Source organism: Gadus macrocephalus, chromosome 5 (genome assembly GCF_031168955.1).
Source record: "Gadus macrocephalus chromosome 5, ASM3116895v1".
In the NCBI taxonomy this organism is placed as follows: Eukaryota; Metazoa; Chordata; class Actinopteri; order Gadiformes; family Gadidae; genus Gadus; species Gadus macrocephalus.
The window spans coordinates 5,078,498-5,104,947 of NC_082386.1; the positions used below are offsets into that span (position 1 = coordinate 5,078,498).

General features: G+C 46.2%; 3 protein-coding genes and 1 long non-coding RNA gene across 7 annotated transcripts in view; 2 read left to right on the forward strand and 2 right to left on the reverse strand.

Annotated features, from left to right (window-relative positions):
- The window catches only part of LOC132457577 (transcription regulator protein BACH2-like), a 32,351-nt gene extending 27,946 nt beyond the window's left edge, over positions 1-4,405 (forward strand). The window contains exon 5 of the mRNA XM_060051829.1: positions 148-4,405. Within this exon, the coding sequence (XP_059907812.1) occupies positions 148-723 (576 nt within the window). The 3' untranslated portion in view covers positions 724-4,405. The remainder of the gene's footprint in view (positions 1-147) is intronic.
- On the reverse strand, positions 4,031-8,337 carry gja10a (gap junction protein alpha 10 a). Its single transcript, XM_060051830.1, has 3 exons — positions 8,026-8,337; positions 6,079-7,585; positions 4,031-5,059 (listed from the first exon to the last, which is right to left on the reverse strand). The coding sequence occupies exons 2-3, from the start codon at positions 7,558-7,560 to the stop codon at positions 5,021-5,023; spliced, it is 1,521 nt and encodes a 506-aa protein (XP_059907813.1). The 5' UTR covers positions 7,561-7,585; positions 8,026-8,337; the 3' UTR covers positions 4,031-5,020.
- A 2,602-nt stretch (positions 8,338-10,939) lies between these two features.
- LOC132457479 (uncharacterized) lies at positions 10,940-12,233 on the forward strand. Its single transcript, XR_009525672.1, has 2 exons — positions 10,940-10,972; positions 11,687-12,233. It is a non-coding gene; the product is annotated as an uncharacterized LOC132457479 (long non-coding RNA).
- A 581-nt stretch (positions 12,234-12,814) lies between these two features.
- Positions 12,815-26,239, reverse strand: ankrd6a (ankyrin repeat domain 6a). 4 transcript variants are annotated; one of them, XM_060051834.1, is made up of 15 exons: positions 26,045-26,239; positions 24,657-24,820; positions 23,850-23,948; positions 19,920-20,018; positions 19,582-19,680; positions 18,991-19,089; positions 18,709-18,786; positions 17,993-18,097; positions 17,485-17,652; positions 16,022-16,180; positions 15,559-15,711; positions 14,941-15,054; positions 14,460-14,745; positions 14,009-14,370; positions 12,815-13,581 (listed from the first exon to the last, which is right to left on the reverse strand). In XM_060051834.1, exons 2-15 carry the CDS (start codon positions 24,816-24,818, stop codon positions 13,402-13,404), a joined length of 2,163 nt encoding a protein of 720 aa, XP_059907817.1. In that variant the 5' UTR covers positions 24,819-24,820; positions 26,045-26,239; the 3' UTR covers positions 12,815-13,401. The 4 variants fall into 4 exon arrangements, with proteins under 4 accessions (XP_059907817.1, XP_059907814.1, XP_059907816.1 ...); XM_060051831.1 differs by having other exon boundaries at positions 24,657-25,240; XM_060051833.1 differs by lacking the exon at positions 26,045-26,239 and having other exon boundaries at positions 16,031-16,180; positions 24,657-25,540.
- Positions 26,240-26,450: the final 211 nt, after the last annotated feature.

The window sequence follows — 26,450 nt, forward strand, 5'->3', positions numbered from 1 at the left end:
CAACGTTATACTCGTTGGTGTCCTGACCCTTCTCAACCGTCTCATGATTATGGTTTTGTTGTTGTGTTGCATATTCTTTAATAGTGAAAGGTGTTGAATACACCTTACTAAGACGTCGTACGCTGTGTGTCCTCTCCCGCCGGGCAGGTCAATGAGAAGGAGAAGCTACTGAGCGAGCGCAACCAGCTCAAGGTGTGCATGGCCGACCTCTGGCAGAACCTCTCCTACCTCTCCCAGGAGGTGTGTCGGGACACCCAGGGCAGCCCAGACCAGGCCCACGACGACCCCGCCCTGGACTCCGCCTCCGCCGCGGGGGCTCTGTCGCGGGCCGCTTGGGCCAGCGCGGCCCCCACCAGCATCGACCTCACATCCAACCCCGGGTCGCCTTCCTCCGGAGTAGGAGGAAGGGGAGGAGGAGGGGGAGGAGGAGGAGGAGGAGGGGGGAAAGCAAGAAGAGGAGGGAGGAAGTCAAACGTGGCGGCGAGTGTGGATCGGGCGCCGCTGGACGAGGAGCGACGGGGGCCCGGGATGCAGGGGTACAGCTTGGGGCGGGAGGAGCGGGGGCCTCCTGCTGTCTCTCCTCCGCCTCCTTGTCCTCCCCCTTCATCGCAGGAGGGCGTCTCCAGCGGGGATGTATGTAGCGCCACCGTGACGGTAGACTTCTGTCAGGAGATGACGGAGAAGTGCACAACAGCCGAGCAGCAGGCACACAGTTGTGCTTAAAGAAAAAAGAAATGGCCGCTGGCTATCTACTTCTTATTATTTTCTCTTTGTTCTTTTACGTGTTTTCGAGTCTTTGAATCTTTTACATGTCTCTCTACCTTGATATTTGAAGTCCAATTTGTAGTTGGTGTTATTTTTGTTTTTTTGTAATGAACAACACTAGAGTTGTCTTATCAGCAATACTGGTCACCAGGTATCTCTTTTGGACTGGTTACAATACCATTACCACGGGCAGCTTTTTCTCTCTCGGGCCCCGTCCACATGTTTGCATCTTATTTTGAAAATACAAAACTCCAGTTCCTTCTAATTTTTTAGAAAATCTCTGCCCAAACGAGAAAGCAAAAGTGATAGAAAATGCGCATATTGGCCAGGCCAATAGGTGGCGACTTTGTATCCAATATATAAGGTAAATACCAATTGAACAAGGACGCTCTGTGCAGATGGTTTACTGCCAAAGCAAATTCAGGTCATGATGTCACCGTTTAAAAAAGAAATCGGTTTCACAATGCAACTTTCAGCGGACGACAGGCCAAAACAAATAGCCAATACTATGTTTTCAGAAATATAAGTAGGTAAAATAAGTATGTTTTCAGAAATATAAGTATAATAAGTAATAAGTACACTTGTGGATGGGGCCTCACTCCTTCTCTCTCTTGCTGTCACTCTTCTTCTCTTTCTTTCTATCTCGGCTCCCCACTTCTCTTTCGTGCGCCAGGGGAGGTTAAACTCAGGAATTACTCAGAATGTTCAGTAATGTCTCCCTGCTAATATGTACACACATTTTTACTTTAGAGTCCTGTCATAACTTGTAACCACTAAGAACCACCATAGTGTGGCTGTAAGTACTTATTTACTTACGTACAGGAAATATTTTCCAGTGGCATTAACAGGGTCCGTTTTAACCTATGGTTCAAACACAACCCACTCCGGTTATTTGCTTAAGAAATGAAATGACACACGTTTTGAAATGATGTCAGAACTGACACAGATATCAACAATCAACATTTAAGGAGTGAAACAGGACTTTAAAGTGAAATGTTACCAAAGGTATGAATTTGTAAAATTTGTACATTTTAATGAACTGGGTGGAATGAGCTGTCATTATGCAAAGGTTTCAAATTTTACTTTCTTCGGACTTCAAGTTCACAATCGCCGCACTGAAGTGGACTTTTCTGCATACCCTATCTCCCCTTACATTTAACTTCCCCATATCAGAGCGATACAGTGAGGACACATGTGTGCTACACAAGGAAATGTTTCAAATAATTGGCAAAACACAAAGTCGGAGCACTATCTGAGCACCTCCAAGAGGCCATGTTTAGCGTTCAAAAGCAGAGGATCGAGGAATGACCCCGGCACTTACAGGCGGACCTCAACAGAGCAACTTAATCAGACCGTTTGTTTGAGCCAGTAATTTATTGTCTATTGAATCTATGAGTGAGTTGTCCCTCCGTTTGGCTCTGGGATCCACTGTTGATGTTGTGTTGTACATAGAAGCCAAATTACCCCTACGGAATAAGCATTTGGTATATTTATGTAGGACGTTTGCGCAATTGAAAATGTTTCACATTTTCGTTTTTTTGTTGTGGTTTTTTGAATTCACGCAAAATATCTGATCATTCTCTTTTCAGCTTTCGATTAAGTGCATCTAATGGTGCATACTAACAAATTACAAGCTTCAAGAAAACAAAAAGGAGACTATATCATTGCATTATTGGTTGAGGGAGATGCCAAATTATTTAGCTGTTAAGTCAATTCCGAAGCACGTGGCAGCGTAGGCAATGACATGGAAAATGTTGGCTGGACGTGTGTGTGTGTGGGGGGGGGTTTTGGCCCTGTACATTTTTGCATTTTACAACACCATGGATGGTTTTAGGATCAGAACCTGTTTTAACAAAAGTCTAGATCTAAATTGTGAGTCTCCAATGTTGTTCGGGGTCCCCTTTTTGGACCTTGAGGTTTTGGGGCCGTCCTCTGTAGATTGGATGTACGATTGTGTTATGGATTACAAGTATACCCATGGTAAAGACGTGACCAATAGGTTATTACAAAGACGGACCCAAAGTCATGAAATAATCAACCATTCCAGAGCATGACAGTAAGGTTTAACTGAAGATGAAACTAGCCACCACAAATAATCCAGAGATTGTCAAAAAAATAAATCTAAACACGGAACGACCCTTAAGAAAACACTGAAGAAAAGCTGATGTTAGATAGGCGTTGATTCATGTGAACATGCTAATTTATTTATTTGTACTTTGTTGTTTTTCAAAGGGGGGTTGTGTGTGGGGGGGAGGGTGGTAGTGTAAGGAATAGGGTGGGATGCGGGTGGTTTGGGGATCTGGTAGATACTAAAATATAGGCCACTACCTATTTCCTAGCATTGATTCTGTGTTCGGTAATGGTTGTTTTAAAAAAAACTTTTTATTGTGTTTAATCATGGTTATCTGCGACTATTCGAAAGACGGATGAGATTATGTCTTTGATATATTATGACTCACAAATGTCCTTGTTAACTAAGTTATACTTAGAGGGATGAGAGTATGTTTACAACAGTTGTTTTTTCTGCTTATGCATCTCAAGGCCAGACCCTGAGATGCCGTTTTAATAGGAAGATTACAGTTAATTAGATGAATATGTTGAAATTAGAATCAACCGACAAGTGCAGCTCAAACTTTTGCCTTAGCTGTTTTTGAACCCAAACTCAGAAAGCGGAAGATTGCATTCAAACAAAACTGTTAAATAATGCAATGGCAACAAAAAAGCTAAATATCACCCATCCCTTTCAACATCTAAGGAAGTCAGAAAACACAGTTGATGGTCAAATCTTGAGCTGAAAAGAGAAATGTTTTAATGTGTGTCCAAAACAAATTGAGAAATTCTAAGTGAATTTCAACCAAATCCTCATCTGCACATTACAACTACAATTTGCGTAACAAGAAGGCCTTGTTTGAAACTTCTAATTTGACAGTTAGAAAAGGTTTTATAATGTGTTACATTTGCTGGGTATTGCCAATTTGGCTGCTAAGGGTCTATAAGTTAAACAACTATTGTTAATGAAAGCAATAACTTACTCAATGATTCAGGCTTGTTAAAATAATCAACGTTTTGAATTATACGTCATGAATTTATAACAGCATAGCACTAAAGCCTAAACTTGATTATTGGACGTGATTATTGTGACTACTTGTGTTGGAAGGGGGTACTCCAGAGGATAGGAAGTGCAGCTTTGCTTGAATCCTAGGTTGTGTTTTCTCAGACCTCATCAAAACAGACTGGACTCCTTGACACTTATCTACCTGGACAATTCAGCATACCTCTTCTTTTAGGTAAGGACTGTAACCATAGATATGTAGGCAGTTTACCTTTTTTTTTTTTTTTCATAACTTTTTACAGTGGTTATATCATTGTATTTGTAGATTTTGGTGGGACATTTTTTTACGTGTATTTACAACATGACTGTTACTAGCAGAAACAACCTCATCTAGCCCTCTCCCATTTTTTCTTATTGATGAATGTTGAACTTTTGAAATTTGCCTGTTCTTTTTTTGGTCTTTTGTAAATATTGTGTAACATGTCGTGTTTTGATTATTTGATATGCAAATGTTTTGAACGAAAAACAGCTCTTTTGTCTAGGCATTTTGTGTTCAGAATAAAACAAAAAGCATGAGACAATTTCAAAGTTAGCGTTTGTTTTTTCTTCATTTTTCTATGAGTATCACAAAAGCTATGCTGGCAAAATGGAATCCATTTTTTTAGGAAGCTTTTAATTTTAACATTTTATAAATTCTTATTTTTTTTCCATAAAACAATGTTGCTTACAAATAACTACAAGTAATACACAAGTCATTGACTTAGAAAAAAATAAAACTTTTACATTTGTTTGTTTAAAATAGTCCATGCTATTATAAGCATCACCATCCTTCAAGGATATCCCGCATAATCCAGGGGTCTACATTCTCACACATTCAATATCACAAACAGTATGTGGTTTTCGGTGACACAATCAATTTGAACCATACCAATGATCCTCAAATCTGGATTTAAAAAAGTGTATTTTAAGGTGCTTGGAATGGAATACATATTTGAGGTTGGTACTGTGACTACCTAGGAGTTGTGCTGTGTGCTTGGTAGCATTTATTGGCCCAGGTTAACAGGACTGTTTACTAATGTTTGTGGATGAATCTTTGATATATCCTTTTTGCTTTTTCATACCGTACACAACTACGAACACCATCCCATAACACCATATAGTCGTTATGGTGACTTGTGTTGGAGCTACGTTGTCTTCTTCTCTTCACTTTTTCATGATTGAGGAGATATCCAGGAACACACTCTGTTGAAAGACAGGGAATTTAACATTATTGGTGGACGATAGAATATATGGAATATTGAAGAAAAAAAAAGTTCTAAAAGTAGAGTAGGCAATTGGGAAAAAACCAACCAGAGTAAGCTAGATAAGCCACTCCCTCAAAAACAGCCTAGCTTGCTAGCTTTAGCAATAGGTCTTTCTATGCTTTCTGAAGACTCCAGGCATGTGCAGCACAGGCAGCTCGGTGGGTAGGTAGGTGCACAGACAGGAAGGCAATCCAATCACTCTCTTCAGACTGACTTAAGTGAATGATGACAGCCACAAATACCCTTTTCTTTTTTCGATCAGAGCTATTGATTGATGATTCCAGTCCAAAAATGTAAGGGAATTCAACAAAATTCAGACAAAAAATGCTTCCAAAACAAATTGTCTACCATAGCTTTAGTATCAAATATCAAATAATGTTAAAAAAAATACTTGTATCACATTTTCTTTCGTTGGTCACATTCTAAGAAGTAGGGACATATTATATATATATATATATATATATATATATATATATATATATATATATATATATATATAAACCCTTTAATTGTTTTCATTATTTTTGTCAACATTCTCCTTTCTCAATTATGCTTCCTGTTCCTTGTGCTCAATATCTAGCTTTTGTATGTTCAATTTTTCAGGTCAGCTTTCAAGCCATGTCCATACCTTCTGCCTCTCTATCTCTGCTATTGAGAGATAATTGTTGCTTTCCGCTGCACTGTGGCATTTGTATCCCATTTATACCTGGGATTACTGGATGGGATAACTTGCCCTCTCTGTCTGAGTCTCTAAATCAAGTGTTATCATAAAAGGCATAATTGATGCTCGAAGCAAAAAGCAGTATTTGAAATCAAAAACTAATCCTAAAAATGTGCATCAAGAAAGATACAAATACACAAATACAACGCGTCAAACATTGCCCTCCTACTTCATATTGGGAATTCATTCATGTTAATATTAGACATGAAGCCGACGTGTGGTGGCTCCTCACTCACCATGGACATCCTGCGCCCTCCAGCAGCGGGCATCATAGGCATGTCCCCCTGCAGAGAGCCCAGCTCGTCAGACTCCTCCGACGAATGGATCGAGGGGCTGCTGGAGCCGCTGATGGTGGACATGCTCTCGGACGGAGGCTTTGCCATGAAGCTGGTCTTCCTGTGGTTCAGATGAAAGAGGTCACTGCCTATCGAGTACTTTCTCTCCACATCCTCCTCCATGTCCCTGGCTGCGAGGCTGGGCCTGTGGGCCATGTTGTACCCCTGAGTCTGGAGCACTCGAGGAGGCTCCATGGGTCGAAGGAGCTCCTCAGGGTATTGAGTCTGCTCCTTTGGCCAGCCTTCTACATTACAAGGAACCGCAGGCCAGACCAGAGGGTGTTGGTCCATCAAGGCCCTGGAGTTTGTCTCTGGGCCTTCATGGGTTTGGAGGCCTTGAGTGGCCCCCTCCTGCCCGGTCTGGTATTGGTTCTGTGGTACCATTGATCCAGGTGCGATGCAGTTTGTCTGATAGTGTCCAAGAGGAGCCAGGCTGTTATGTCTGGTTGTTGTTGTTGTCGTTGTCTGCTGGTTAGCTCTCAGCCCCATGTTCTGATGAACTGCGTTCGTCCCTCCCTCAGGAATCCCCTTAAATAAGGTTTGAGTTGACGGTCCGTTATGAGGCGACAAGTGGCGCATAAGACAAAGGTGCTGCAAGGTGCGCTTCTTCTTGGGCTTGTAAATCAAGCTGTCCTCTTCGGAGTACTTATCTCCATATATCGTCTGCCTGATTTTCCTCACTCCCAGGTGGGATATTTCCAGAAGGTTGAGGAAAAGCGAGACGGCGGCGATGACGAACATGAAGGCCATGAAGATGGTCTTCTCGGTGGGCCGGGAGATGTAACAGTCCACGCTGTTGGGGCACGGCAGCCGCTCGCACTTGTAGAGAGGCTCCAGGCGCAGGCCATAGAGGACATACTGGCCCAGGATGAAGCACACCTCCACCACGGAGCGTGTGAGGATATGGATGATGTAGGTCCTCAGCAAGGAGCCTCTGAGGGGCACCTTCTTCACCCGGCGCTGCTCCTCCAGCCGACGCAGCGCCCTCTCCAGGCGCCGGTGCTCTTCCAGGGCCACCTCCGGCTCGCCCAGCTCGTCGCGCAGCTGGGCACGTCGCCGGTGGCGCTCCTTGTCCAGGAAGCGGATGCGGTAGAGGGCATGGCCCATGTAGACCAGAGAGGGTGCCGACACGAAGATGACCTGCAGCACCCAGAAGCGAACGAGGGAGATGGGGAAGGCACGGTCGTAGCATACAGCCTTGCAGCCCGGCTGGTCGGTGTTACACACAAACTCTGTCTGCTCGTCCTCCCACACATCTTCGGCAGCCACCCCCAGCACCAACATGCGGAAGATGAAGAGGATGGTAAGCCAGATCTTGCCCACGATGGTGGAATGGACATGGACCTCCTCTAGGATGCTGCCCAGCAGGTTCCAGTCACCCATGGTCTCACTGCCACATGCCCTTGGGCTGGAGAGACAAATATGTGTCACACGTATTTATCACAATTCCTTCGTACAATATGGTGTTCTTTTTAACACGGTCATCAAATTAAAAATATCACTTGAAAAGGGGTAGTTTATTCATTTAGAAATGTTCCTAGGGGTTACAACTATTGTTTTTAACAGTATTGGCTAATGAAGTAGTATATATCACTCATATTATTTAGAAAAGTTTCCAATATGATAAAATAAGGAATGCTTAATTTTTTTAAGAAGACTTAAGAGCATTCCAATACAAATGTTACTATATTAGTTATTCTTTTTTACATTATCAATGGTGGTGATGGTGGCCAAACAGGGATGTCATATATTGGAAGGCTGAGAGTGTACATGACCAACATTAAACTCTAACATTGAAGTCAAAAAGCCAATGCACCAGCTCGCGGGGGAAAAAGACACAACACTTACATTCTCAATGATATGGGTTGTCACTCCGTTTCTTGTTGTAGTTAGCCATGTTGACCATTGCGAAGGTATTCCATCGAAGGAAATAGCCCAACCTGATTACCCCATGGAGAACTTCATAGGTTGAAGTCGCCTTGCACTCGTCCCAAAAACAAATCCCATTCCTTATTTTCTCTCTGGCTCTCCCCCTATCCTCTCATTCTCTGTTTTGTGTGCAGTATGGCCGTGCAGACTCTGCTAGTGTGCCCCCCTGTCATTGCATGTAGGGTTTACAGGATGTGACAATTGATTGCCTCTCGACGGGACAATGGCCCATGGCACATCTTGCCAGGCAATTGGTAAGCCCCAATCCCACCCACCCCTGGATGAGTCCATATCCCCCCCCCCCCCTCCCCCCCTCCCCATATTCCATCCGCACCAGCAATGCCAGTGCTGGCCTCTAACACCCACCAATCACCGTCGATATAACCCTTGTTGGCGGGGAGAGTGAAAATGTGCTCATTGTTTTGGCGCTCATAACGGCTGCCTTTGTCACCTATTTACTTTGTAGATGTGACCTTTCTAATTGGAGGGTTGAATTCAGGATTTACGTAGCAATTAGTCTATGCATGGTAGCATCAAAAAAAATTAAAGAGCTACTGGATTGTTTGTTGGTGTTATGCCCAGGCTTGGGCATTCCGAGAATTTGGGGCGGATCTTAATTGCACTGTGGATGTCAGGACGGGGGTAAAACGTAGATACATGCATTTGCAATGTTGTTCTTCTGTTTTTTCTGTTCTTCTTTTATTCCAGGTTGGTGAGATTGCTGCATAATACCTAAAATTCTGCAGATTTTCTACACTATAAATTTCACATATTAAGGGCCTTCTCCTACCATTAATTAATGATAAATCCGTCCATTATTTGGCTAATTTCCACAAAGCAGCAAAACATTTAGAAAATGTTTGTTCTATGTTCATAACATGAATACTATCCTACCAGAAATGTGTCCTGACCTGATTAGGTTGCTTGTATAATAGGAGGTCTTATACAAGCAACATATAGTGTAATATATATGCCAAAATATATATTATATGCTCAACTTTGGCTCAATAGACCCTTTTCCCAGAGGTCTCATTGTGGGGCGGAAACATTTTTAAAACCATAATTTGTTAAAAATACATAAAAAAATCAAATCAAATGCTTCACGATGTTAAAGTTATTCCCTCAGTTGTTTCTATTTTGTCATGATTTCGGGCAGTGATGTTGGATACTGTTATAGCTTGGCTGACTAACATGCACTGTGTCTACAACGTGATATATTGATATTGTTCGATTGCCATGGGTGTTGATCTTTGTCTTGTGCGTCTACGTTGTTTTGCGTTGTGTGCGAGTATTGAATCTGTTTGTATTTTGGAGTCGGTCTGTAGTAGCCTCTGTGCCCTTTGATGCGCTGTTATTCAATAGTTTTCTAGCTGTAATCATCCACCCTGACCTCACACCGATCCCCCAATTACATTGCGTAAAATCTCATCTGAAAAAAAAGAGATGGATCCTATACCGCTTTGGACACGCAGTGACCCCTGGCCTGCGTTTGTCCTGCGATGACACCTCGGGAACACGATCTATTGTCCTGTGGTGATGATACGCAGAACCATACTCAAATGTGGCACAATATTACATTTACCGAGTAGGTGTTGCATATCAACAATATGATTCATAACACCACACAGGCCACACATTATTTGAACATGATTAACTCCTATTCAGGAGTTACCGTAGGTAAGGACATCATATCACCCCCACCCCACAACTGTTTTTGTAGAGTTACTACACGTGTTTTGCTCCACTCTTCGTTCCACCTCTCAGCGTAGATCAGAGAAAGCTGTGCATCATGATCAAAAGCTAATTAGACCCTTTGTGGTATGGTCGTTTCAGGCTAGGCATGACTCGGAGAGTGGTTTATGTTCAACACGTGGTTTATTTAAACAGAGACACAAGGTCAACGAGCTTGACCTCTGGATGTGGTTCATTAGGCGTCTCTCGAACCCAGGTAAGAATTCAGTTTTTATTGGAATAGGGCGGAATGGTAAATAAGCCATGCCTACAGGTTTAATTTACCCAGGTAAACCTTTGGTCTGTCTTGGCTTGGCTTGGGGGGAAATGGCAGAGGCCATGTTTGTACTGTCTAACCTAACTGCAAACTCATACAACCAAAATGAAGCATAGACCAAAATAATTTATACCGAGCAGCACTGCAGCCTGTAGTCGTTGGTGTGTGGTGGTGTGTGGATTAGAGTCATGAGGTTCAGCCTGTAGTCGTTGGTGTATGGTGGTGTGTGGATTAGAGTCATGAGGTTCAGCCTGTAGTCGTTGGTGTGTGGATTAGAGTCATGAGGTTCAGCCTGTAGTCGTTGGTGTGTGGATTAGAGTCATGAGGTTCAGCCTGTAGTCGTTGGTGTGTGGTGGTGTGTGGATTAGAGTCATGAGGTTCAGCCTGTAGTCGTTGGTGTATGGTGGTGTGTGGATTAGAGTCATGAGGTTCAGCCTGTAGTCGTTGGTGTGTGGTGGTGTGTGGATTAGAGTCATGAGGTTCAGCCTGTAGTCGTTGGTGTGTGGATTAGAGTCATGAGGTTCAGCCTGTAGTCGTTGGTGTATGGTGGTGTGTGGATTAGAGTCATGAGGTTCAGCCTGTAGTCGTTGGTGTGTGGTGGTGTGTGGATTAGAGTCATGAGGTTCAGCCTGTAGTCGTTGGTGTGTGGATTAGAGTCATGAGGTTCAGCCTGTAGTCGTTGGTGTGTGGATTAGAGTCATGAGGTTCAGCCTGTAGTCGTTGGTGTATGGTGGTGTGTGGATTAGAGTCATGAGGTTCAGCCTGTAGTCGTTGGTGTGTGGTGGTGTGTGGATTAGAGTCATGAGGTTCAGCCTGTAGTCGTTGGTGTGTGGTGGTGTGTGGATTAGAGTCGCTGAGGTTCAGCCTGTAGTCGTTGGTGTGTGGTGGTGTGTGGATTAGAGTCATGAGGTTCAGCCTGTAGTCGTTGGTGTGTGGTGGTGTGTGGATTAGAGTCATGAGGTTCAGCCTGTAGTCGTTGGTGTGTGGTGGTGTGTGGATTAGAGTCATGAGGTTCAGCCTGTAGTCGTTGGTGTGTGGTGGTGTGTGGATTAGAGTCATGAGGTTCAGCCTGTAGTCGTTGGTGTGTGGTGGTGTGTGGATTAGAGTCATGAGGTTCAGCCTGTAGTCGTTGGTGTGTGGTGGTGTGTGGATTAGAGTCATGAGGTTCAGCCTGTAGTCGTTGGTGTGTGGTGGTGTGTGGATTAGAGTCATGAGGTTCAGCCTGTAGTCGTTGGTGTGTGGTGGTGTGTGGACACGAGTCATGAGGTTCAGCCTGTAGTCGTTGGTGTGTGGTGGTGTGTGGATTAGAGTCATGAGGTTCAGCCTGTAGTCGTTGGTGTGTGGTGGTGTGTGGATTAGAGTCATGAGGTTCAGCCTGTAGTCGTTGGTGTGTGGTGGTGTGTGGATTAGAGTCATGAGGTTCAGCCTGTAGTCGTTGGTGTGTGGTGGTGTGTGGATTAGAGTCATGAGGTTCAGCCTGTAGTCGTTGGTGTGTGGTGGTGTGTGGATTAGAGTCATGAGGTTCAGCCTGTAGTCGTTGGTGTGTGGTGGTGTGTGGATTAGAGTCATGAGGTTCAGCCTGTAGTCGTTGGTGTATGGTGGTGTGTGGACACGAGAGTCGCTGAGGTTCGCGCTCCGCTGCATTAAATGACCAGCCACGTGGCCTGCGGGCGCCTTAATTAGGTTTCCATTGCTCGCTGACAGAGTCGATGTTGCATTGATTCAGATTTTCCCTTCAGCGGCCACCGCCGCCGCTCGCTGCTGCGATGGAAGCCGACCGTTCCGATGTCACCGCGGGATCATCGGGGTTACGCAACGGCTGGTTCATCAAGTGCTCCGCGGCCCCTCCCCGGCTGACAGTCCGGGCCCGGGCGGCCTGTTTGTTGACGGTAGGCCTCCCCGTCATGCACACAATACCCTAAGCACGGACGCCACATGATGATGCGGTTTGTTGTCTTCGGTGGGGGGGGGGGGGGGGGGTTGTCCTTCGCCCTGCTGTGGTCTGAGGCCGGGTGTTAGAAGGGATTTCTGTTGGTCAGCAACATGTCCTTATTTGTTATGAGCCATGCGTGTCTCATCGTTTGCTTGGACACAAGACAACGTGTGTGTGTGTGTGTGTGGGTAAGAAAAGTAAGGTTGATAAAAGTTATAATGAACATCAATTAAATTCGACGTTGATAGTCCAGATCATTTTCTTTTTCTATTTTCATGAAAGAGTTCAAGGACTTTCCCAACGGTAGATGGTGGTTGTACATTTACTTGCTTAAAGGCACCCAGTGCAACTTTCGAGGCTTAAAAATAAACATTCAATTTCTAGTCTTTTTTACACGTAGTAAGTTTCAATAACTCCATACCATTACATACCGACATTTAAGCAGCAAAGATGAGACGTCGTTGTGTGGTGAGAACTGATACAAAATCGATAACAACAACAATGCCGCCATTTTCTTTATTTTTTGTAACCTACAATAAATAAAGCAGGCTTCCAGTCAATGGAAAAATGGCTTCTCCCCACCGGCGATTCTTGTTGTTTACGATTTTCTATCAGTTCTCACCACACAACGACGTCTCATCTTTGCTCCTTGAATGTCGATATGTAATGGTATGGAGTTTTTGAAACTTACTACGTGTAAAAAAGACTAGAAATTGAATGTTTATTTTTCATTGAATGTTTACATAAAGTTGCACTGGGTGCCTTTAATATGTGGCCATTAAAAAACATCAAAAAATTGCGACAACCCGCTTGTTTAAATAAACATAAGCAACATAACAAGCAGAATATGACACACTCTCTCTCTCTCACACACACACACACACACACACACACACACACACACACACACACACACACACACACACACACACACACACACACACACACACACACACACACACACACACACACACACACACACACACACACACACACACACACACACACACACACACACACACACACTCCATAATGGGATGGTAGGCATGTGATGCGACTGACACTAAATCATTAGTGCATTATAGAACTTCATGGATCCATGGTCCACTCACGAGTCATTGCTCTGGTGACCTTTCATAACATGTCACATCATACAAAGTATACCAGAGGATCGGGAACAAGAGTCAGGAAACAAAGAAACACTGAGCATTGGTTATGGGCAGAGAGGAAGAGTGTGTTTCTGACTTTAACTCTCTCCTTTGTTTTTGTGGATGAAAACATGCCAATCATTGGTGTGGCAGTCAATGGGTTTCGGGGGAGGGAACTGGTGGAGTGGGCGGGGCCCCAGAGCGCTCTAGGCCTTGTCATTGGCTGTCAGCCGCTGGATCTCCTCTTCCAGGGCGGTGATTCGCTGCAGGAGCCGCCTCATGTCCTGCTGTGCCCTCAGCTCTGCCTGGCGCTTGGCCTCCTGCACCTTGCTCTCGTACCAGCGCTCCAGCTGTGCCGACACCGCCTCGAAGAACCGCTGAGTCACCTGGCAAAGGGGGAAGAAGGTTAGGGTGTCCAACATTTGTTTCCTACAATATAGATACAATGAGGGGGCCTTTTTAAATGGCAAACACTTCCAACCACGGGAAATCAGCTCAGAAGGTGGCGTCATTAATCACAGCCGATTTTCCTACTATAACTAGTTAGGCCCTGAACTTTTGAATCTGTTTCATTGAGTAGGCAGTGACCTTTGAATCTACTTCCAGGGTATACATCCAGTCCAGTTGCACTCAAACGTCTTTTAGTTAAAACTCGTTGTCCTCATTTTTTAAAGGTTAACCATCCAGCTTGGCCATTTACTAATATCAGAGGGTACTGCTTCAGACATGTTCAAACTTCAAAAATCCTAGAACACAACATCAAGTTGGTCCATCTTTCCAGGATTCCCTCCCCCCCAACCCTCATAAACTCACTTCAACAGCTTGCCGATGGTTCCTTTCCTGGATTAACGTTTGTCGGTCGGTACAGACCCCCAGCATAGCGTCGTTGTCAGTGCTTGTGCCAGCGGTAGCCCGCCCACGGGCCAGCACGGGTTCACTGAGCCGTCTCTTGCAGGCCCAGCCGTAGCTCCTGTGTCCTAACCGCTGGCCCCGGGTCGCCAGTATCTCGGCCTTTCCGGGCTTGGCTGGGACAGCAAACAAGCTGCTGCTGCTGCTGCCACTGGTGGATCTGCCCCTGGCCCTCCCCAAGCCTACGACGGCCGGAGGAACCACCGAACCCCGGAGCGTCACTCCCGGAAGCCGCCAGCAGGAGTCAGCAGAGCTCACTGGCAGGCCTGAAAATAGAGTTGTCATTATGTCAGGTCTATAGTTTTGGATAAAAACCCAGCCTGGGACCACTCCACGTTGATCTCAAAGTTCTTGCCCTCTGGTGTCTGGTGGTTGTGGTCGTCATTGGCCAGGGTGGAGGAGGAGGGAAGACTGGGGAGACCGCTGACGTAGGTGGCCAGGGAGGAGCTGTTGCTGCTGCTGTCGTCTCCAGGCACCACATCCAGCAGAGGGAGGGTCGACTCCAGCAGGTCAGACTCTGCCCCAGAGACCTCCACAGAGGGTGACTGGAGCAGAGCGTAAGGCTCGGGGCTGGGCGGGAGATCCATGCCCCTCATCCGGGACATGCACCACCGCTTGAGGTCCCGGCTCATCGCTGCCTGCTTGTGAGGGGGAAAACATCACCCACCACACAACGTATTAAGAAGCTGGTTTTATTATACTGCTATATGAGATCGAGGCAGGCCAAACCAAGAGATAACTATGAGTGGTTTAATTTATTTTCTTATATCGCTGCTTAAGATTGTATAGTTTGACCTCGTCAACTGGCAGCTAAGTGAAGTGTGCCACTCCCGTACCTGGCTCCTTATGGCTTCTTCTCTGGCCTGTTCGGCATGCTGGTCTATCCTGTAGAGCATGGCTTCTCTCTCTGTGGCCGCTCTCTCCTGATTCACCATGTCCAACACTTCGATCTGAAAGAATACATCAATAGATCAAGGTATAGCATGCTGCATCTCAGTTAAGCAATGATGGGCTGCATTTAAGAAACCTTAATCCTTTATTTTGGACGAGAAGTTAAATCAAAGCTCTGACTTCCTGTGGTCACTAAGGATCCCATGGCACTGGTCAAAGTGTAGGTAGGGGTGCTAGCCCCAGTGTTGGTTCAATTTCCAACCTGGCTCTAGCACCACCATCGCCGCCTAATCATCCCCTGGTCTCTGATTGGATAGTATCTTTTCTCACCTCTTCAGTGCTATCGCTGGTGCATAATGGCTGCCCTGCATCAACCAGCTGGGTGCTACACACTGGTAATAGATGTTAACCACTTTGTTAAGCACAATGTTAAGCACTTAGAGTGCCCTGAAAAGGGCTACACAAATGCAATTCAATGTAGGTTAGAAGTAGATGATATGTGGTTGGAAATCTTGAGTCTCTCCCCTGCTTTATGGAAACACTGCCTGATGAAGTCAGTTTACCTGACGTAGGTTCCTGCGGTGCAGCCTTCCCAGCTGGACATTGAACTGGTCCTGCAAGCTCACGATGTGCCACTTCATCTCCTCCTGGGTGGCTCGGATCTGGCCCCCCAGCTTCCTGAAGCGGGCCCTACAGTGGCTCCCTCTGGCAGGAGCCTGGCACATCCCACCACCACCCCACCCCACCATGCAAACCCAACCGTAGATGGACAGTTGATGGCATATACGTTTATAACACCTTCTTATTGTGTGTTATTTATCTTTCACATAGGTTTTAAAACATATTTTATCCTCCGCCGCCATATTTGTCTGTATATTTTCATCTCTCGTCGTTCTAATGTTTTAATTAAGAAGCGTCAAGGCAATATGGAGCCGCGTTGAGATGCTGGTCAAAGTCTGTTACATAAACAATTCAAAGATTCCTGGGTTCATCTTGATAGCTTAGACGTGACACTGAGACACCGACCTGTCGTACCGTGCCGTGTCTGTCTCGGAAGAGTGTGTATAGCTGATAGGCCCTGGTCTTCGGAGGTTCCCTGCAGTTGCCGGACGGGAGAAGTCCTTTCCTCCTTTGGGTCTCTGAAGGGACTCCCTCTCCACTCCCTGCATGATCCTCATTCAAGGCCTGGGAATGACACATGCTACTACTTTCACTTTGTTTGCTTTTACTCCATCTTGGGACCACTGTTATTCAACCTTTACATACTTGGTCAAATCATAAAAAAAAACTCAATCTCCTACCATAGCAATGCTGATGACACCCAAATGTACCTAGCTCTGTCACCAAATGACTACAGCCCCCTTGACTCCCTTTGCAACTGTATAGAACAAATGAATAACTGGATGTCCCAGTATTTCCTTCAGCTGAACCAAGATAAAACTGAAGTGATCGTATTTGGTCAAAAGGAAGAAAGACACAAAGTCACTGCAGTGTCTCCCCCATAAAATGTCTTAGTCAAGGTGGTCAATCGGTGACACTGTTTTGAACCGTATCACCGATGCATTATTTATCTTTATTTTTGGTACTTGATGGAAGTATGTTTTCCTTCCCTATGGGAGTTTTGTACTTTTTTAATCCATAATAATTCAAAGAAATATATATTTTTTTATATATATAAAAATATATATATTTATATATATGTATTTTTTTATACATTGGTATTCAAGGCGGGGCCCTATTGTTGCTACGGCGGCCGCCTTAACCATACTGTGCTGGGGGAAACACTGCACTGCTATTCTGGATTCTAAGGGACTCAAGGTAAAACAAGTAGTGAAGATCTTGTCTGTCTATATTGACAGTGATCTACATTTTAACTGCCACATAAAATCAACCACTAAATCACTATTTTATCACCTTAGAAATATAGCTAAACTGAGGAATTTTAAGGCAAAAAATCTAAAAAGCTATTGAGAAGCTTCAATTCTTACAAAATGTATCAGCCAGAATTCTAACAAAAACAAGAAGAACGAATCATATTGCCCCCACACTAAAATCTCTACACTGGCCTCCTGTATGACACAGAATTGACTTCAAGGCACTATTTCGGATATTCCTGTTTCATGTTTTTATCGCTATGCCCTTTTATTGTTTTACAAATGTATATTTGTCTGCACATGTAGATATTCACTTAATTTCATATCTTTATATCTAATGCTTATAGCTACAGTTTTGCACTTCCTTTCATGCATATATGTATATATATGTATATTTTATTTTGTTTTCATCTTCACATGCACATTCAGTTGCCTTTTTGTTTATGAAGTGGACTATACAAAATAAACTTGACCTGAATTTAATTACTGATGTATGACATTACATTGCTGGTCATTTTCAGGTGTGGTCCTGATGAAGGATGGGGCCATTTTTAGGGTATTTAAGCCTCTTTTCGTATCCGAAATGATCTGATACAGATCTCCGTGCAACTCTACCCCACTCCCTCGGCCGTGTGGTCCTCCGGCGGTGAGGGCGGCCATCTTGCGGCGACGGTGGGGATGACAATGGTAGCCAGTCGTGAAGACCGTTGGTCGGGTGGCCCTCGGTCGGGTGGCCCTCGGCACAGAGTCTAGCTCGTTGTCTTCGGCAGACGAGGCGCTCTCCTGTTCAGAGGAGATGTAACAAGACACAGTGGTGGAGTGAAGTAGTCCCTCTTTTTTCTGGCTCCTCTTCCCTGCCCTGTCATAATACTTTTACTCTTTCTAGCTCATAACATTATCTCTGAATGAGAATGTTTTCATAGATGTATGGAAGAATGCATGCATTTTCTAAGTTATAAGACAAAACAAGCCAACAGCTCAATTTTTATGATAATGTATCAATGGATTGGTGGAAACCCCATTTGAATAAAATAATACGTGCAATAGGACAACATGCTAACTTGACAAGAAAAGCTCTGTGGTAGAGGCGGAGTATTTGACTCCTCCTTAACAAAGTACATACCCTTTTAGCCAGTGTGTCGACACTATTGACGGACTGGGTCCTACGCTCGGCCCTCACTCTCTCTCTCTGCTTCCTTATCGTTCTTCCTCGCATGAAGCGATGCACCTGGACAGCAAAAGATAATTAGAGTCTGGTTAGCCATTTTTTTTATTTTTTTTTATTTGTATGTTAAACACATGTGTTTTGGTCCATGTTATTTACAAATACTGATAAAGTTCAAATTCAAGTCATTTTATTCGTCAAAGGCACAAAGTAACAACGTCATTCTCAATGAGATTTTGGTAGCCCAAGCTCTCCTTAACAGTGTAAATAATGAAAATGAAAATGGTATAAGAAGATAAAAAGATTAGGTACAGTGCACTTAAGAACAAAATAAGAAAAAGATGTTTACATAAAGCTAGAATATATGTACAGTATATATATATATATACAGTATATATATATGTACAGTCAGCACGCAAGACTGCAACCGTGCGTGGCGCCATCTTGGAATAAAGTTAATTTACCAATGTGAACTAGAAAATGTCATCATTGTTTAGTTGGCTCAACTCGCTCAACTCATCGACTCGTTTGTTTGTGGAACCAACAGTGCAGTGTTCATTGTGCCATTGGTTGCCTTGAAGCGGCGGTTGTATGATGTGAGAGATGTACAGCGGTCGGGCAGAAGAGCGTGTGGTTCTGAAACAACCTCCCGCTCAGCGTAGAGATGGACCCACCTGGGGAGCCCGGGCGAGGACCAACGCTGCCTCTGCGCTGTTGTTTTCCCTCGCTCTGTCCAGAGCCGTCCTGCCTGCCTGGAGAGAGAGTGGGGAGGGATGGGGGGAGCCCGTCAAACTAAACGCTTCAGTATTCAGCCACACAACTTGCTCTTTAAACCCGCTACATGCAAATTTGACAAGAAACAGAGAAGAGATCCTAACAATTGACTTAGACGAGACAAGAGGGTGAAAGACAAGTTAGTGTTTGGATGCGTGCAGTGGATGAGGTGAGAGACCCACGTTGTTCCGGACGTTCCCGTCTCCTCCAGCCTCCAGCAGCAGCTGGACGCTCCTCTTGTGGTTGAGCGCTGCGGCCGTGTGCAGGGCCGTGTCCCCCTCCTGGGGGGTCATCACAACCAGGGTCAGCTGAATGAGGGCCTTTGGTTAAGGACTGCTGAGGAAGTGCATGGACGTATCTGGTACTTAAAGAGCGCTCCCTGAATCGAATAAATAGTCTGGACTTATTTTGACTCGTAATACTGACCTCATTGAGATCGGTGGAGTGCACATCATGTATTTTGCTCTGCCCTGTGTGTGTGTGTGTGTGTGTGCGTGCGTGCGTGCGTGCGTGCGTGTGTGTGTGTTTTTGTGCGCATGCGATTGTGCATTTGAGTGCATGTGTGTGTGCGTGCGTTTACAAGAACACTTAGGATGCCGACTGAATTAATAAATTCAAGTGCATGCCAAGACATAAGCCTGGACAGGCCAAAGTAAACGCTGATGGAAACAAACCCCTCGTCAAATTGATCAATATCGACATAGCATCAAGGAGCATTGACATCACACAATGTCAGTTGTGCGTTGTCATTCTAGGAGGAATACACACAGTACCTGGTTCTGCTCTGTCACAGAGCACAGTGTGCTCAGCAGAAGCTTCAGCACCTTGACGTTGTTGTAACGAGAGGATACATGCAGGCAGGTGTCCCCTATCTGAAAACCACCATACAGAGTACTCTTTATCTCATTGTAGGTTAGAGGCACCGCTTCTCCTGTGAGGCAACAGACTGATACCATGCTACACACAGGGAGAACAGGTAGGCATAAAAGACTGATGGATCCTTGAGGAAATGAGCCAGGCTTCATTTAAACATCTGAGGTCAATATAATTTGGCAAAATTACTTATCTTCTGCCGAGTGTGTGTGTGTGTGTGTGTGTGTTGGTAACTCGCCTTGTTCTTGGCGTCAGCCGCTGAACCTCCGAGCAGCAAGACGCGTGCACTCTGAGCGTGTGCGTTCTGACACGCAAGATGTAGAGCCGTGTTGCCGGCCTGCAAGAAGGGAAGGAACATCATTTACCTTCAGTCAAATGTCAACACTCATCCCAGTACGACATCCTCCGATATTAAATACATGTTGAAAAACGGTTTCAATCAGAACACAGTGTGGGTCCTTCATCCTTATCACTGAAGCACCTCATCGATGATCGTCTCGTCTCATCTCATCTCATCATCTCATTTTCGACCGCTTATCCGGGGTCGGGTCGCGGGGGGAGCAGCTCAAGCAGGGGGCCCCAGACTTCCCTTTCCCGGGCCACATTGACCAGCTCTGACGGGGGGATCCCGAGGCGTTCCCAGGCCAGTGTTGAGATATAATCTCTCCACCTAGTCCTGGGTCTTCCCCGAGGTCTCCTCCCCACTGGACGTGCCTGAAACATCTCCCAAGGAAGGCGCCCAGTGGGCATCCTTACCAGATGCCCGAACCACCTCAGCTGACTCCTTTCTAAGTAAAGGAGCAGCGGCTCTAATCCGAGTTCCTCACGGATGGCTGAGCTTCTCACCCTATCCCTAAGGGAGACGCCAGCCACCCTTCTGAGAAAACTCATCTCGGCCGCTTGTACCCGCGATCTCGTCCTTTCGGTCATCACCCAGCCCTCATGACCATAGGTGAGGATAGGAACGAAGATCGACCGGTAGATCGAGAGCTTTGCCTTGCGGCTCAGCTCTCTTTTCGTTACAACGGTGCGGTAAAGCGAACGCAATACCGCCCCCGCTGCTCCGATTCTCTGGCCAATCTCACGCTCCATAGTACCCTCACTCGCGAACAAGACCCCGAGGTACTTGAACTCCTTCACTTGGGCTAAGGACTCATTTCCTACCCGGAGTAAGCAATCCACCGGTTTCCTGCTAAGAGTCATGGCCTCAGATTTAGCGGTGCTGATCCTCATCCCAGCCGATTCACACTCGGCCGCCAGCCGATCCAGTGAGTGCTGAAGGTCACAAGCCGATGATCCAATGAGGACCACATCATCTGCAAAAAGCAGTGACGAGATCCTCAGACCACCGAACTGCAACCCCTCCCCACCACGACTACGCCTCGATATCCTGTCCATGTATATCACAAACAGGATTGGTGACAAGGCGCAGCCCTGGCGGAGACCAGCACCCACTGAGAACGAAACTGACTGGCTGCCGAGAACACGAACACAGCTCTCGCTTTGGGAGTACAAAGATTGGATGGCCCTGAGGATAGACCCCCTTACCCCATACTCCCGCAGCACCTCCCACAGTTTCTCCCGGGGGACCCGGTCATACGCCTTCTCCAGATCCACAAAACACATGTAGACCGGATGGGCATACTCCCAGGCCCCCTCCAGGATCCTTGCGAGAGTGAAGAGCTGGTCCGTAGTTCCACGTCCGGGGCGAAAACCGCATTGTTCCTCTTCAATCTGAGGTTCGACGATCGGCCGAACCCTCCTTTCCAGCACCTTGGAGTAGACTTTACCAGGGAGGCTGAGAAGTGTGATACCCCGGTAATTGGCACACACTCTCCGGTCCCCCTTTTTGAACAGGGGAACCACCACCCCGGTTTGCCACTCCTTTGGCACTGTACCCGACTCCCACGCGATGTTGAATAGGCGTGTCAACCATGACAGCCCCTCAACACCCAGAGCCTTTAGCATTTCTGGCTGGATCTCATCAATCCCTGGGGCTTTGCCACTGCGGAGATGTTTGACTACCTCAGTGACCTCCACCAGGGAAATTGACGACGAAACACCATCAACCTCGAGCTCTGCCTCCAACATAGAGGGCGTGTTATTCGGATTCAGGAGTTCCTCAAAGTGTTCCTTCCAACGTCCGACGACCTCCTCAGTTGAGGTCAACAGAGTCCCATCCTTACTGTACACAGCTTGGATGGTTCCCCGTTTCCCCCTCCTGAGGTGCCGGATAGTCTTCCAGAAACACTTTGGTGCCGACCGAAAGTCCTTCTCCATGGCCTCTCCGAACTTCTCCCACACCCGCTGCTTAGCCTCCGACACGGCAGCCGCTGCAGCCCTTCGAGCCTGTCGGTACCCTGCAACCGAGTCAGGAGTCCTCCAGGATATCATATCCCGGAAGGCCTCCTTCTTCAGTCGGACGGCTTCCCTGACCACCGTAGTCCACCACGGTGTCCGAGGGTTACCGCCCCTTGAGGAGCCTAAGACCCTGAGGCCACAGCTAGCCACCGCAGCTTCAGCAATGGAGGCTTTGAACACCGCCCACTCCGGCTCAATGCCCCCAACCTCCACAGGAATGCCAGAAAAGCTCCTCCGGAGGTGTGAGTTGAAGATACCTAGGACGGGGGCCTCCTCCAGACGTTCCCAGTTCACCCGCACTACTCGTTTGGGCTTACCCGGTCTATCCGGAAATTTCCCCCATTCCCTGATCCAACTCACAACCAGATGGTGGTCGGTTGACAGTTCCGCCCCTCTCTTTACCCGAGTGTCCAAAACATGCGGCCTCAGATCAGATGACACGATCACGAAATCGATCATCGATCTTCGGCCTAGGGTACTCTGGTACCAGGTACACTTATGAGCACCCTTATGTTCGAACATGGTGTTTGTTATGGATAATCCATGACTAGCACAGAAGTCCAATAACAAACGACCGCTCGGGTTTAGATCAGGGAGGCCGTTCCTCCCCACCACGCCTCTCCAGGTGTCTCCATCGTTGCCCACGTGGGCGTTGAAGTCTCCCAGCAGAACTACGGAGTCCCCTACTGGAGCCCCATACAGGACTCCATTCAGGGTCTCCAAGAAGGCCGAGTACTCTGAGCTGCTGTTTGGTGCATACGCACAAACAACAGTCAGAGTTTTCCCCCCTACAACCCTTAGGCGCAGGGAGGCGACCCTCTCGTCTACCGGGGTAAACTCCAACACCGCGGCGCTCAGCCGGGGATTTATGAGTATCCCCACACCCGCCCGGCGCCTCACGCCCTTGGCAACTCCGGAGAAGAATAGAGTCCAACCCTTATCCAGGAGTACGGTACCAGAGCTGAGACTGTGCGTGGAGGTAAGCCCCACCAGATCTAACTGATAGCGCTCCACCTCCCTCACAAGCTCCGGTTCCTTTCCCCACAGCGAGGTGACGTTCCACGTCCCCAGAGCCAGCTTCTGCCGCCCGGGTCTGGTCCGTCGAGACCCCTGACCTTCGCTGCCACCCATGTGGCTGCGCACCCGACCCCAACGGGTCTTCCCACAGGTGGTGGGCCCATGGGATGAAGAGAGGGGGGGTGCCACGTAGTTTGTTCGGGCTGTGCCCGACCGGGCTCCGTGGCAAACCCGGCCACCAGGCGCTCGCCATCGAGCCCTCCGTCTGGGCCTGGCTCCAGACGGGGGCCCCGGGCTTCCTCCGGGCCGGGTCACATCTCCTCTTTTTCCGTTATTCATTGGAGTTTTACGTCTCGTCTCATATAAAACGTAAAATGTGAACGTTCTAGGCGAAATACATTCACGATTTTAGACCAAGACCACCATAATTACGACATAATTACGAAATTAAAATGTGTACGCATGATTTCTAGGCATCTCAAGCAGACAAATCAAATTTATCGGATGAATACGTTTTGCTTCACGTCTGGCCAATTTCGTTTTAGTACACATTGAAGAACGGAAACGACAAGCCCAGGAACATTCCGATACAACATCAAGGAGACTGCCTATTTGTCATGTTGGGGGAATGTAATGTGTGGTTCTCAATAAGGTCATCTTGCTGGATGATCCGGTTGGATCACTTAAAAGGTTTAACTACTGCATTACATGAAGTGTTCCATCCACCATCCTCTATGCTTTCATCACTCAGGTTTTCTCCGTACTACATTACATCTCGGCTATCTCTAACCTTATTTTTTACATTAACATCTGCTCCTGCCTTGACCAGTAGTTTGACACACTGGTAGAAGCCGTGCCAGGATACCTCGTGGAGGGCTGTGTTGCCATCCTATAATACAAACACAAAGTTTCCATACTACATTAATGTAACTCAGCATTATATACACACACACACACACACACACACACACACACACACACACACACACACACACACACACACACACACACACACACACACACACACACACACACACACACACACACACACACACACACACACACGCACGCATAAGCTAGAGTCTACTTCTAAATAGGCTGAATCTTACTTATACTGATATTTGTATACTAGTGTATTTGGCTGCACAATGTGTTGTTCTGGTGTAATGATGTGAGTTTCCCCTATAACCGCACCGCACATCCCCAGTCCCGGTGCATGCTTGTATACTATATCTCCCTTTAATTGTCATTGATGAAATTATATTAAATTTCATAAATTGTATCCGGACAGTTTTTTCCCTGCCATGCTCCCTTCTTAGTGCAATAAACATGCATCCTTATTTTCTTAGTCCACAAGGGCTCATGCAAAAAAAAAAAAAAATCTAATACTAAGATTCACTACCGCAAAGATTCTTTATCTGAATACTGGTTGCACATTTCCAATACTCAAACATACAAACCTCTGGTGCAGTCACCGCTAGGACTTAGATAAAAGATGCACGACAGTACTGATACCAATGATAGGCTGATACTGATACCCAGAACCAGGTGTCGGCTCTCACTCACCACCACGATACATGGCTCAGATTGAACTCACCCGTTCCTGTAGGTTCAGGGCGCAGCCTCCCTGGACCAGGGCAGCCATGGCGTCGCTGTTGCCCGCGGCGGCTGCCCTGTGCAGTGGCGTCTGGTGGCCCTGGGCCGGGCAGGGGGGCCGGGTCTGATGCTGGGGGACATGCTTTGACGCCGGCTCGCTCATCACTACCATCATCACCAGGCACAAAGAAGCGGCAAGCAGAGGTGTGTGTGTGTGTGTGCAGGGCATGCATCCAGATGTTGTGCCCTCACACGCTTAGGGGTTCATGCACATGTATCAGGAGGGGAATTGATATTGGAGTATAAAACAGACAATTATATTATCCTTACTGCTGGATCCATGTGTGGATCGAAACTTGGAATTCTATTCAATTTAGGCTGATGTGTTAAGCCGTTTGCTCAGATGTTTGTGGCCGGTTTGCTCAGACCCCAACTAAATTGCTGTCATTATCTGTGACATGATTTTTGTTCAACTCACCCCCTCTTGCGGTTTAGGCAAGTTGAAATAGAAATAGGGCATTTGGCGAGCCATTGACATCCATTGTCCATAGCTAGTGGATAGTAGCTTCCAAAGCTGTGTCTTGCCTTTGTTCAACACAGGTAAGCAAACACAAACTACTCTGGCTAGGTTGTTAACTCTTTTTGTTCACCCAAACAAACAAATCCACAAGTTTAGATTACGTGTAAACAAACCACTATGCATGCTAACAAACTTGCAAACTGAGATGTGCAGTTACAATTCTGAGCGAAGATAGTCACTGTGTCTCATTCAGTGTGAAAACTCTGACTTCTGGGTACAGAGCATCATTTCAATAAGTTGATAGGGTTAGAGTAGGAGGGGGTGTTTTTGAACTGATTGCAGGTTTGATCTTAGTTGGGTCCATGTTTCCACAAATGTCCCTTTCCCCCCTGCTCTGTGAAGGTCTGCACCAAGTTCATCTCTGATTGGTCGAGCTTTGAATAGAAACAGGATTTTGCATTGTTGTAGACAGCCAGACACGAGAGATAAAAGGAGGCAACCAGCAGAGAACAAGACACTATCTTCAGTTGATTGCGATGCTGCCACCACTCTACACAATTTGATTGTTTTGCAACATCTTTTTCACATGGATGTATCTTCTTTTTTTTTTTTACATATTTTAATTTTCAATGGAGTAGACTCAACCTTGTGATTCCATTTCTTGATTTGCTCGTTGATTCATGACAATTTTGGTTGAGACACACCTAGCCTACTGGGTAAATGTTACCATTATGTATAAACCCAGGTTGCTCTGCATTCTGAATGAGGCTATGTGGAAGTTCTCTTATACATGTTCTATGCAGAACTGTAAATCCAGCTTTATACATTGATATAATTCATCACATGCCCATTAATCAGATTTGTCCTACCTTCATGGAAGGGATGCCCTCTGCTCCCGAATGCTCAGAAGTGGAGTCTTTGGTGGACACTTCAGTATAGTTGCTTTTTGAAATTATTTTAGATAAGGTAAAAAAAAAAAATAGCAGTAATAGACACAGATGATTGCAAGCTAACCTCTTACATCCTCTTAGATTTTCATCTGGTACTAGATGATTCTGAGTTGTTAATCTCTCTCTCTCTCTCTCTCTCTCTCTCTCTCTCTCTCTCTCTCTCTCTCTCTCTCTCTCTCTCTCTCATTGTGTCACAATCAGTCCACTAAGAACCAGGCTGTCTGCATCCAGGATTGGAGAAGAATGTTGGGAGCAACAGCTGCCCTACAGTATACTCACCTTGGGATCACAGTTCAGGTATTACATGTACTGGAATTTGCGGGTA

Coding starts and splice junctions, on each gene's coding strand:
- gja10a (XM_060051830.1), bottom strand. CDS start 7,560: ATGGGTGACTGGAACCTGCTGGGCAGCATCCTAGAGGAGGTCCATGTC. Junction 5,060..6,078: donor GAGGGCGCAGGATGTCCATG/GTGAGTGAGGAG, acceptor GTCTTTCAACAG/AGTGTGTTCCTGGATATCTC.
- ankrd6a (XM_060051831.1), bottom strand. CDS start 24,884: ATGCCCTGCACACACACACACACACCTCTGCTTGCCGCTTCTTTGTGC. Junction 20,019..23,849: donor ATGTTAATGTAAAAAATAAG/GTTAGAGATAGC, acceptor CCCTTCTTGCAG/GCCGGCAACACGGCTCTACA. Junction 14,746..14,940: donor AAGAAGCCATAAGGAGCCAG/GTACGGGAGTGG, acceptor CCCCCTCACAAG/CAGGCAGCGATGAGCCGGGA.